Here is a 13843-nt window from a genome sequence, read left to right on the forward strand (position 1 = left end):
ACTCCAGGAAGAAGAGAGTCAGGCTGATGTGCCCTGTGAATGGCTCTGGGGCTCCTGGCCAGATACATTCCAGTGAGGCAAAGTTTCAGCACCTAAATACAAAGGGTAAAGCGGAATGAGCCAGATCCACTCTAGATGGATCCAGCTGAAAAACAGCTGCAGACACCCAACCGCTTCTACATTTGAGCTTTGGCTGCCTGAAAATAAGTACTGCTAATGTCATGGTTTAACTGAAACCAGGACAGCTAATCAAAAAAGAACTTGAGACTAATACACACCCAGTATTTACCGCATATGGGCAGCCTCCACAAATGTCACATTCTACAAAACATTCCAGTCAATGGATTACATGAAATTAAGAACAACAAACAAAAAGACCCTGAAATACTTCATGCTATTGGAAGAATCCATAGAATTTAAAAGGTACCTATTTCGACATCATCTTCAGCTTCAGCTTTAAATATGTACACTTTGATAACTTCTGAACCAAAACTGTCATCTTTAGCAACATCATCATTTGTCACCTCGGTACTGATTTTCAAGGGAGTGCTTCCTATATGGTCCAATTTTTCTCCAACGTCATCCACTGTAAAGATAAGAGAATAGTAATGAGGTTCAAACAAGTTTTTTAAAACTCAAAGTAATCAGTAGCATGATTTTCTCCACTATTATCCCCATGCATAGTAAAGGTTTGTATTCATAAATGGCCTTCACAAAACAGTTCATCTCAAGATACTTGAAAGAGATTCCAGAAGTTCAGTACTCATTTTATTGCAACTCGGGAAACACAGCAGGAATTACAGAATGAAGAACACAAGAGGGAGCTTATCATCAATGTGGTAATTGGTTATGTCTGAAACTATTACACTTAGAAAGTCAAAGTGTATCAGTAAGTAAAATTAGACATCTATCAAAAAATGTTAAAAATCAACCCAGAATTGCCTGTTACAGTGTAAGAGTCCCAAAAAGTTTCACTACTCCAAGATACTGGTGACTAAAATTTAGTAGCTGAAACTCCTGCGAAGAGTGATGACTCCGAGTATATTCCCAGTGAAAGTGTGCATCAAAAATTTGGCTACATCTTCACCCTAAAAGAAATTATACTTCTCATTCTTTATGTATGCAACATAGTCACTCTGATATATTTGATCTATATATTCAAAATGCTCATTTTACTTCTACAACAAAAATTACATTCAAACTATTGGAAGTGTAGAAGTAACACTATTTCGGTAAAAAGGGCATTCACATAGATATCCATATATATATACCCCAAATTGCCAATACGGAGGCCACTGAACTAAGCATCTTTCTGACATATGTATTGCCAACACACTTCTCTCAGTGGATAAAATTAGCTCCTGTGCAGATGGCCAACACAAAACTGTGCAATGCTTAACACCCACTGAAGTCCTCTAAATAGAGAACAATTCCACAAAATGTAAACAAAATCTGAATTTAATACATTCCAGGGAAGTTGCGATTTACTGCATACATAACATCAAAATATGTGCATACTAGGTTAAAAAAAATTCATTAAAATTAGTATTAAAGTGACAGTAGTGTTTCATGACTAAGAATAGAGTCTACTCAATGTGGACACGGAGGGCTCTGAGGAGAGGACGGCTTACCTTGGGACGGCTGCAGTGGTTCCCAATCCCCCTCTAAGTTTCCTGCCCTCAGTGCAGTGATGACTGCTCTTGAAGAGCTGCTTTTAACTACTTCAGGCTACAGCCTGGTGTACTGAGGTAAACTGGAGCTAGTTTAAGCTTTTCTTAATACTCCAGGCAGTCATGCGAGGTGGTTCAGAACCTGCTAGAAAAGGAGCAGATGCCTTTCCTGCAGCAGGGCGGGAATCCACCACAGCAATCCCAAACTAAGCTCTTCCCACTCACGGACAGGATTTCAAGGAAACACCTATCCAACTAACACCGTTTTTCATCCCCACATTGAGGAACCTTGTTTCTATTTCACAAATCCTGGACTGCATCACAAGAGTACAGAAGTTATTGAGGACAGAACTAGATATAATCTAGGTAAGTACAAATAAGTATTTGATTTCATTTTAGAACCTCTGAAAATTATGTATTTTGATGAAAATTAAACAGAAAACATTAAAAAAATAGTATGTTTTAGCTGTTTCTTTTTGTAAATAAGAGATTAATTGCATCGCTGAAAAAATATCAAACTTGGATGAGTAGACAAAAATAAAAATTTCCTCAGGAAAAGAGTTTTTGGTTTTTATTTAAAAACATTCTAAATCTCTATTAAAATCGATGCCAGCAACATCAACACCTTAATCTGTTAAAATCTGACATGTACTGCATGGCGTTCACGTTACCTTGCAGGACAATGAAACAGCAAGAGTATGAACACCACAGACGAGAAAGCCACAACAGAGAACTTGGCATATTCCTTTGACACTTAAAAGTTACCAGCATCAGGTTATTCGTAGATCTTTATATCCAGTATGGGAGTGTTACTGCATCTGCTAATTGAATTTTTTTATGCTGCCAGAATGGAGTTATTAGAAGAGAGGATTATGCATCCTCTGCTAACAGGAAAAAGGAAGATGCTAAAAGACACTTATCTTAGAAAAAGTATTTCCATATATCTACTCTGTTTGAATTTATTAAAGACCATTTTCTTTTCTGCATGGCTTTTAACACTTACAAAAGTTTCTTATCCAAATTCTTCAAAATGCTACACATACATTTAATTTTAGTACAGTGAACATTTCTACTGCATGTATGAGTCTTTGAAGGACTGGAAGTAACTAATAGTACAAGGCAGGAGTGATTATATATATAGCTGTATGACTAGACATGCTGCCAAAATGCAGAAAGAGTATTTAATGGCTGGGTGGAAGAAATCACTAATTGTAAGCCATTACTGTAATACTAGAATTGGTAGGTGGTAGTAAAGTTATTTGCCAATCTGCAACTCCAGCAACATCAACTTTTTCTAAACTCACAAATTTTATAAACATAACGCATTATCAGTTTAACACAGAAAATAAATATTTCAGTACTGGAAGGTTATTTAACAACAGCAACTTCCTATTGAACAGTGGAGTAATCACATATCTGTGATAAGTTTTCTTCATGGCAAAAATTTCCAATTATTTAACTAATATTGGGTGACAATGACTGTACACCGCTATGTATCTGGTGCAATAACATAAGAAAAAAACCACACAATTTTGGATAGTTGCCTTACCAGGACATCAATTGCAACACAACAAAGATTACATAAAGAAAAAAAATGAGGAATTTTTCAATTTTACAGTTTTTGTAAGAATATTTTCAGCCAAAAATATAAAGTAAAATACACGAATATAGCACATACACTTACATGCTGTGTTTTACCATTTCAAGTAAAGCCCCCAAATCTTCAATATCCTTTAAGAACAGGGAGCCCTGTCTTAGAGGGCAAACTTACAACATTATTTTTAAAATTAGTGGTTACTCCCACACCATCAACCATCCTGTGTCTTTTCAAAGATCTTCAGTCTTTACAATTTAAGCTAAAGTAATGGAAACGTATCAGGAAGCCTGTGTATCCAGGGCCTCTGAAATCACTTTTCTAAAAAAGCAAAAGTGTAGTATAACAAAATTTGAAAATATAAACTGGACTGAGAAAATGATACTGATATGGACTGTCATTTGTAAGATGTTGCCTTTTGTTTCAAATACCTCAACAACAAAAGACACTGCATCGGCAATTGCTACTGCTTCAATTGCTGTCTTATATGAAGTAAATTTCATGGTTGCAATCTATTTTTAAACACATTTAGATAAGGGGAAAACAATCAACACAGCAGGACAAGTAATCTTTGTCAAGTTCCAAAACATTAGGACTTATTTTTAAAAGAGATCGTGAAAATATTCTATTGTCTAAGTAATATGACTTCAATCACAGACTGCTAACCCATCAGTGCGAAATTATCTGATGACTTTTCCCAGTGATAGTTCTCAGGAACAGGAATGCTTACTTTATGTCAATGGAATATGAAAGTGTCTTCCAGATCTGACTCATCCACCAGAAGCACTACATATTATTATCTCGTCACTTAAAATTAACTGAAAAAACAACAGAGAACCTTTATAAATATATGCTGAATCCTCCTGAATAAACAAGGTTTAAAGGAAAACTCAGCACACTTCCAATTTTAAACTTACCTTACTTGGCTGTTTTCAGGTGTGTGATGTCCAGATTCACCGTGGATTGCCAGCTCCCAATTCATGTGATGCCTCAGCATGCACTATGCTGGTGATATCACACCCACCATAGGAGCCCATAGGGATAACATGAGGGCAAGATAAGTCCCGTGGTTTTACAATTTTTCATATTTTTCTAATGTCTGGTATACTTATTTTATATCCCATAGGTTACAATATAGGAGTATTAATATTAAAATGTTTAGCAAATTATGTAACACTGTATTGTAATATACTAAAAAGGAGGTGGTGGTGGAACAGTACCTTACCCCTAAAGGCCAGCTCCAGTGTTGTTCTTTGGTGGGTATGAGGTCACCAACATAGTGCATGCAGGGCCAACACATGGATCGGGAGCTGGCAATCCGCTGTGGGTCTGAATATCGCAAACCTGAAAAACAAAAAAGGGTACGCTTTAAGCTACAGGTGTGCTAACTGCTCCCTGGCAAAATGGGATGTACTGTTCATAATTTTCCCGTCTCGGTATGAGATGGATGGGTGCCTGATCGCACCATATGCATGCATTTTGTATTAATTTCCTTTTTAACAACTCCCTTTTAAACGGGTATTCTGGAGATTTAAAACAAGGGATCATGCATATCCCGTGACATACATTGTGAACATATCAAAAAAAGGTTTTTCAGTCTTATGCTTATAAGGCTGATTTAAAAAAGCTGAATTCATCTGCACTGAGATAGCAGAGTGGCAATAATCTTCTAGCGAAAATTTCCAATTACAAAATCATATGCAGCTAGTTTACAGAACTATCAAGACAAACTTTTTATTTACCAAATAGTATTTACACAAAAACGTAATTACCAATAGCGTATAAAATATCTACATGGGAACGTTGTCTTAAAATGGTGAAAAATCACCTTTCGGTTTATTTAAACTGTAACTCCCAACAAAAGAGTAATGTAAGTTAAAATTCCACTCTCAGCTCAGCTTCACACCCTAAAATGTAGTATTTTAGAAGTTCCCAAAATGTGTTCCACAGAACAGTTGGTGGTATTCCCTAAGGGCATTATCTGTCATTTTATGTAAAGTCCCCCCTTTTTTAGATGCTAAATTTCATTAAAAGACAGCTAAGTATTTTGAGATTCTTTAAAACTATCATTTTGATGTGATTTACATTATTAAAAAGTTCCAACAGTCCTATATATGCACCCCAAAAGAAACATCATCAAATTAACCTTCTACAATATTTACTGAACATCTGACAATTAAAAAATGTAAGTAAATAAAAAGGGTTTTTAAACTGCTTGATAAACTGAGGCATTTATCTATTCCACACAACAGATTATCTTCATAAACATAACAAATTCAAGGCTAATTTAAAAACACTTAAACCCCAAACAAACAAAAAATGAACAACTGCATAAGATTGATTCATTTTTGCTGAGAAAAAAATCAACAGCAGATACTGCAGGTCAAGCTGGCATACCCAGCATAATACAACCTCAAGACTTAGCAGAGGCAAGAGGCTGCCTTAATTTATCTAAAATGATTACTTAAAACAAAATTCTAGATTAATAATGTAGCTTCCAACTGTGATTATTCAGGCATATCATGATTATACATATATAAAAATCTAATTTGCTGAAAACTAGGTCGCAAACTGGCTTTGAAACATTGCAAAAGCCATCGGTAGGCTTGAGAACAAAGCCTTGACAAAACTATGAACGTATCAGACACGGCTGGGGTCATCACGTAACAGTTACTGGAAGTCTAAGATGCTCTGGTCTAAGTGCAGTGATCATCATTACCAATCACACTTATCTATCTTAGAAGGAATTCCAAAGATGACTTTACTTACAATTACAAAGGTGCAGTTGGAAATACCGCAGTTACAGAATACAACTCATCGTAAGTACTCTGTCAGAAAGGAGGAATTTTTTCAGTGAAACAACTGACTGTAAAAATGGTGTTCCTTTATTTACAAACACACGGGAATTTTTCTGTTGTAGGTCTAATTTGCTTTTAGACTGAGGGTTTTTTGGTTCTTTTTCCAAAAACCCTTTTTCACTTCTATTAGTGACATGTGGCATTACAGTAATGATAGAATGATAAAAAAAATCATTGCTGTCCATCCTATACTGGACAAAAAACAAATACCAAAAATATATTTTGCATAAGACATAAATGCTATGAAATATTGAAAACATCATAATCGCTAATCAGTCATGTCTTCTGTCTTGAAATTTTTAATAAATGCAGCTTGCTGTGAACAGACTGACACTTTGACACACTTGGCATTGCCGGTTTTTTTAACATACTGCTTCTGACTAAATAAAATCTGTTTTGACCTACTCACATTTCAAGAACTGATTTGGAGAAGTCAAAAATCTAAAATGAACTATCATAGATTTTATCAAATTTGCTTAACAGTAAAAACTGGTATCTTGAGTATAAGTTAACCACTGAAGAAACATAATACACCTAAGGTCCCTTCAGTAGCTCTCACTCAACAAGTAGTATAGGACCATACAGTTTCCTCAAAGTTGAATGCTGTGTGGAAACTGAAACGGGCAGCCACTTTCCAGTGTTAGAGAGCCAATCAATTCATGCACGCAACCACTTAACGTCAAGTTCAGTCCAGAACAGCCCAACATACCATGAAATGCCTATTATAGTTTTTAATACAGCTAAACAAACAATATTTCGTTGAAACATACAAGAAAACTTTGAGTGAGAGATCTTAAAAACCTGTTTCTTTGTTGGATTCTACTGATTCAACCCAAGTCATTATTTTTACATGAATCTACGTAACATGGTAATACACGTATGTATTTAAAAAAAAAAGTACTATACTCAAAATATGGGGAATGTCTAACTTTCCAATGTGTTTTTGTTAATTTTCAGGAATATCTAGTTTCAGAAACACAAACATACACACTCATTCACTCAACAGCATGAACGACATTCTCTTTCTTGCTGTATCAGCGATAATGGATTTTTCATCGAGAAAACCCAAATCCAGACACCAAGAATTAACTGGGCAACAGACTATTATCTGAGAGTTCCAGTACAGAATGCAGCAAGAGTGCAGCTATAGTAACTTCTCCCCACTAGACCACTTCTAGTTCAGATAATTTCCTGTTCATATCTACCTTTGTTTAACTTACAAGATATCATTAAGTAGTCTTCAGATGTACTCTTGCCATCATCATCGTCTTCTGTTTTTATAGTCACTGTGGAGCCAGGAACAGTACCAGCTGCTTGAATGACTGCTTCAGAATCTGAGTTCGTTACAAGAACTTCTTCTGAAACCATCGTAGGCGAGTTGGCTCCTGACACAGAGTCTTGCACCACATGCTCCAAATGTCCATCAGGACCCGTAACAAGGTCAGCCACAAAAACCTGATCGGGAACTCTAACAGTTTCTGTTATCAGATCAGAAGTCAAAACATGATCACTGGTATCTAAAGCTTCTTCAATAGCAACATCAGCTTCCAAAACAGAATCAGGAACAATTACACCTTCTGTTACAACATCAGTTTCAGTGATGATGTCAGGTCCTTGGACAACTTCAGCAGCTAAGCCATGATCAAGAGTTATTCCATCATCGGTAACAACATCAGAAACTAGGACAGCTTCGGGGACTGATACAACAATATGGTCTCCATCAATATGAGCAGTGCCAGCCATTCCAGCCACTATGAAACAATTATGAATGAGGAGAAAAATGTTAAAATTATTGCATTAGCAATTAGTTTATCTAAGGAATGGAATAATTGTATAGATAAGTTAAACGCAGATGTACAAATCTGTTACTTTTCAACAATCCACATTTTGCATTTCACCCGATAAAGACTATCCAAAGCAGCCTGTATTCTTTCAATTAAGAAAAACAAAACATGCCACTTCTTTAAGACATAATGTGGAGTTTGTCCCAAATTTAGGTTTTACAATGCTGGTATGTTAAAAACTACAGGCCAGTTTGCAATTTCATCTTTTTTTAAATTCCTGTTAGAAAACATCTGATTACAGTAGCAATTTGAACTTTCACAGAATTCTTGCATGATACTGGAAGTGTGGTAACAATACATTAATTGCTGTTACAATAAAAGGACTCTCATCCTTTAGACTGCATGGGCCTTGATAAAAATAAATACTCAGTTGTATGCAATATTTATAGTACAATTTCCAACAACTTGCCACGTTGCAAGGAATGGCTAGAAACAGAAACCTGTTTTTCATTAACAGACTTGACTAGCCAGTCATATTTGCAGACCACTTTTCTATACATAAAAAAGAACGCACAGTGAATTATTTTAACACACATATATAGCAGTTCTAATCTTAATGAATAAAACACTAAAGAAAATGGTTCTTATCAGAACAGAAAAAAAAATTAAAATTATTCAGCATTGTACTGCAAATGCAATTATTTTGGTACACTCTGAGGGATATTAATTCATGCTAGAACAAAGACATGGTCCTTCCTGATATTTGAGAAGGTCACCTCCTGTCATAATGCAGAAATGGAGACCCACAAAGAAAGAGTGGAGATTTCTTGCTGTTGTTTCTCTAAACCTTCAAAATTGCTAAGGTTATTTAGCACTGCCACCAAAAGAAATGGTATTAATTTAAAAAAAAAAAATCAATTTAGAAACAAGTTTTCTTACATCAGTACAGCCTCAGGACTGATGTTCTTGACAGAGGACTTCTAAGCACATGTGAACATGCAGATTTAGCTAAATCTGTAAATTGTTGCCTACGTAGTAAGTTATCTGTTGTCACACAGACAAAGAGATTATTTCCCACCACATTTACTGAAATACCCTAAAGGAGAACTGGAGACAGTAATCAAGGTAAGCACACAAAAGCTCGGATGTTGCTTACATCCTGTACTGGATGTTATTTACATCTCCTGTATGTTGGAGGTGTAACAACTAGTCAATATGACTTCAAGCAGAAGCACACGCACCACAAAACCACTGAAACCCAGATAACGTTTTCTGTCTCATCTAGAGCACTTTGGGCCACAGACTTAACTTCTTTTTTTTTCAGAATTACTTCAGTATTTTGGAATAAGTGACCATTTCAAGATCAGCAACCAAAGTATACAAAGACATATTATACAACACCTTAAATTCTGAATTTTCTCAAAGAAGTCATGCAAATAGCATTATTATATTAGTCAACTTTACAGCTTTATATCATTTATAAACATACAGCAAAAACCTGAAAAATAGTCTTGATTTTATTAATTATTTTTAATAGTTAAAATGTTTACCAAAATCCTGCATAATCATAGTGTGAGGCATTTTGGATTCTTGTGTTTGCAATCCAAGACTTCCACCACCGGGATCCATATTCAGCTAAGTTCATTCACAAACAACTGCAATAAAAGCAAAATCAGAATTTATGTTGGAACAGTGTTACTGCGTTGATTAGCTTTACTGGATTAATGCATCACACTGACAAACACAGAAAAGTATTTATCCAAAACTTCAAGAAAAACGCATGCAATACTTCATACAATTCACTTTGCTTTATTCTTTTGGTTTTATTTTTTTTTGACCTAAAATCCCAAAAACGTTTCTATCCATAAGCGGCCCTACAGTAATCAAAAGAATTACACGTGAGTGAAACCAAACAAGTCAGTAATTCTTGGTCAGAACTTAAAAGTTTTTTTGTATGTAAGTCTTTACATACTGCCTGGCCTAGAACAGTTATGTTTCTATTCTGTAGAATTTAACTGGAAAGTGCTTTCTGCTTACCTCTGCATGCAGAGGTACACACTTCGACATTACTTTATTTCTAGGAGCAGTAAGTGCAAGAAATGTCTAAGCCTTCAATTTTCCCACTGCAAACTGAACGTTAAAATATTTTTGCAGTTTTATGAGACTCTCTCCATAGGGTAACACCTCACTGACTGACAGCAAAGATCTCACCTGCAATACCAGCAGCGGCATCAGGCCATAGTAACAACACAACATAACACATGCTAGTAAGCAACTGAACCTAGTTACAGGTAACTTATTATCTAGGAGCAGAAACTTTGTCAAGAAGCAAGCTAACTTTGCCTTAAATGAACTGAAGCTAACTGTCTGCAGAAGCAAGAAATGCAAGTTGGACATCAACAGCGCACATGTGCTATTACTAACTACATGCCTTACCATAATAACATATATTAGCAGCTATGCACGAAGAGGTCACCTTTGCTCTATCCCTGTCTGTACATACTCTTTAACCAATTATCAAGACTGGTGATTATGGATGTGTGGAGCTGCATCAAAGAAAGTTGAGAATTGTATGGGGAGTATCATTTTTTCAGATTCTTTCACAATTTTGTATCTATCAGATATTTCAAAACAAATTTTCATGTGTGAATTTAATTGAACATTATGTTTAATTATAGGTAAGTTTTGAAAAACCTGCATAGTGCACTAAATTTACGAGAACAGAAGTGCCAAAGCTGATTTTCTCTTCCAGTGGCTGTGTATGAACATATCATTAAAAAAGTCTGACAAAAGGCCTGGTAGAAAATTTAATCAGCCCTCAGGTTCGCATGCACAGTGCAGAACTACCCATTGTAACAGGCAACAGCTAAGCATAAGAAAGGCCAACTTATTTCAACGTCTCCATTGCCGTGGCACTTACTGAAGAAACGACAGCGCTCAACAGACTTCTGTGCTGACACCTCTATTTACCATTCCAGCGTTAGGACTGTATTATCCATACTGGTTGACATTTTATTTCAAAACTGTCAGGTTATTCTAGAAATCTTATCTTCTAACACTGTCCTTTCTGTGCTGCCTCATTTCTGCTGCCAGGGAAAAGCTGGTCCTATGCAGCTATCTGCAATATCCCTCTAATAGAAAACTGATCCTTTAAAGCTTCTCATAGAACAGACCCGCCAACTCTTTGTAAACTCCCCACTGTTATTCTTCACTGTTACATCTTTAGCTTGATTTTCTTTCTTTTGTTTTTGACAATTGCTTTGGCTCTTCTAATTCCCCTTAATGCTTAGAGGCTTATTTCCCGCTTTCTCTTTTGTCAGACTTGCCTATTTTCCTCAATCTTTTAAAATTACACCAGTTCCTCAAACCTTGCCACGCAGCCATGCTAGTTCTACTCCGAGTTTTACTTCTGAGATTCTCGCATTCATTAAAATGCAATTCCAATTACATCCAAGAATTTTCACAGATGGAGAGTAAATGTTGAGCTTCTGACTAAACTAAATTTTACCAAGATCTCCATTTCTGGTATCATATCTGTCTTGAGGATGCTGAATCTCCTTCATAAGGTACAGCAACACAAACTTGCTTTCAGAGAAAGAGAAAGCATGTAACGTTTCTCTGACAGAGTGTTTCCACAAAATACAAGAGAGAAGGATAAATTAGCATTCCTCCATGTTATTTGCATTGCTACTAAGCATTAAAGTGTGGGAATTCTGAATTATTTTGCAATTTGCTGCAACCCAAAAGACTTTTACACAAGTTCTCAGTGCAGATGAAGTGACTCCATAGAAGCAGCCACAGCAGTATACAGAGAGCAAGGCTTTCATAGGTGAAAAATCTCTACCTTAAAAAAAAATCTCTGTTGCACAAGACTAAAATCTTGTACTTTCCTGCCCTCTCATATGCAAGAATTGGAAATAAGTGACAGTATCACACAGAAAACGAAGAATTTTAAGAGTTGTGGGAAGTGAACGCGGAACAAGAGCTCAAGTCAGAACTACCTGGAACTGGGAGGTGCAGAGATGAATAGGGAAGTACAAATGCCTTTAAGAGCAAGTCTCAAAAATATGGTACTTTTACTGTTGTAGTTCCAATCTTGATTTTGCTCTTCTGGATTTCATAAAAAGTTGACCCCTATCCTATTGCAAGAATTTGTTTAAGTCTGTGCATCTAAATCCAAAATAGGATAGAAACTTCAAGTACTTTGTAGTACATACTTGACAACCCTACTGCAATGAAATATACCACAACAGAGTTAAGAGCGAACATAGTCAAGCAAGGCAAATAATAAAATAAGCCAAGCTGTAAGAATAAATGGCTTAAGTGCCTGAAATCTCCGAGATACCTCTAAGCCAGAATCAAGGTATCCAGAAAGAGCCAGGACCTAATGCAACTCACACTATTGCACTAACCCAGAAGTAAACTAAACTTGGCGGTAGACATGACATTCATTTCTCTTAAAACATGAAGCTCTATCAATAACAGGCACTGGAGTCCATGGTAAAAGACCCTAAAAACTGAACAGATCAAAGCATCTTAATGCCAGTTACTATGTTTACTGCAACACTTGTGGCTCACCAGAACTGACAGCGCTGGATCCTTGGTACCAAACCAAGTCGTCATCGAGAGGGGAGATGCTGGCACTCTGTCAGTGCCGAGGGCCGCGGTCTCTACTGCGTCAGGCACCAGGCTCGGTCTGCATGTGGAAACTGATGCTCCAGATGTCATTCAAGGCAGGCAGAAAGCCACCAAGGTGACATGATGTGAAAAGTCAGTTTTGGTGCTACATTGCTTTGCCTCCTTTTTTATGATTGTGTTAAATGCCTTCACTTCAGCGGGTGATGCAGAATGCCTACTCTGTGCCGGCCAAGACACATGTGCCAGGTGGGTACAATTTTGTCTTTGGGGCTTTTTTTATACGAAAAAAATACAAAACAGAGTAACAAGAGAAAGGAGGAGTACGTGGAAAACACAATCCATGCTTACTGCATCTTCACTGTCAAGGAAGGAACTGAGCAGAGATTATTCTTTCTTTTATACTCTTGAAATCCTCCAAGCGAAGGAAGCAGCAAGCAGTCCACAACGATGGCAATTTCAAGAAAAAGTCACCGATCCACCCCAAGGAGGTTTCAACTTAACTGAGAATACAAAAGAACCAAAGAACTTGTATCACCTAGTGTCACTATCATCCTTTCAACACTTTCTCCCTGTATTATCTGCTCAAACCTACTTCTCTCAAATTGTCTTTAAAATCTACAATACTAATGCTGGGGACGACAATGACTAACATTCTTCTTGCAGAGCTACAAGAATTCCCCAATGTAGTTTCTTGATGGCGCCCTATCAGAGTAAGTTAAGTTCCACAGACCAGCTAGTATTATAAAAACACAAGTCAAACATTATCAATGAGGAAAGTAGTCAAAGATTTAACTAACCAATTCCAACCATACAATCAAATTTCAATGTAGTTTTAAGTTTTAGCTCCAAAACGAAATTCTTTCACCACTGTAAAAATTACAAAGCAATCTCAGAACCTTAATGCAATGCTCTATCGCTCCTGAATTATTGTCACAGCCATCTGAAACTCTTAACGTAGCTAATGAATACTTGCTATTACAAAATAAGACACAGCTCTAGACCATAAATGGCTGATTTAATATAGCAATTTCAGAATTAATGCAATACTCTACTATTTCCTGACCACAGCCTTTACACTCAGATAATCCTTCTTTTTTAATGTAAATGAATACAAAAAATGATCTTAAATTATATAAATTTGAGATTACAGGAAAAATATGCTAGGCTTTTCTTCCTTCTTAATTAGCAATTTAATTTATTTTCAGATTATATAATTAGACGCCCAAATGTAAGTATATTACGTATTGTGCTACCTAGAAAATTCAACACAAAGTAAGACTACAATTTTAATTTAAATTA

The 13843-nt window shown here is 36.2% G+C and overlaps 1 protein-coding gene across 5 annotated transcripts in view; it reads right to left on the reverse strand.

Annotated features, from left to right (window-relative positions):
* ZNF711 (zinc finger protein 711) overlaps positions 1 to 13843 on the reverse strand; it is a 31571-nt gene that overhangs the window by 8603 nt on the left and 9125 nt on the right. For 2 of the 5 annotated variants that reach the window (XM_076347017.1, XM_076347014.1), the window contains exons 2-5: positions 12485 to 13044; positions 9457 to 9561; positions 7343 to 7873; positions 428 to 586 (exon numbers count right to left, since the gene is read on the reverse strand). In XM_076347017.1, the coding sequence (XP_076203132.1) occupies positions 428 to 586; positions 7343 to 7873; positions 9457 to 9535 (769 nt within the window). In that variant the 5' untranslated portion in view covers positions 9536 to 9561; positions 12485 to 13044. Of the gene's footprint in view, positions 1 to 427; positions 587 to 3994; positions 4083 to 4181; positions 4479 to 7342; positions 7874 to 9456; positions 9562 to 12484; positions 13045 to 13843 lie in introns of those variants that run through there. The other 3 variants (XM_076347016.1, XM_076347015.1, XM_076347019.1) reach the window with 2 other exon arrangements.

Source organism: Aptenodytes patagonicus, chromosome 9 (genome assembly GCF_965638725.1).
Source record: "Aptenodytes patagonicus chromosome 9, bAptPat1.pri.cur, whole genome shotgun sequence".
Lineage (NCBI taxonomy): Eukaryota > Metazoa > Chordata > Aves > Sphenisciformes > Spheniscidae > Aptenodytes > Aptenodytes patagonicus.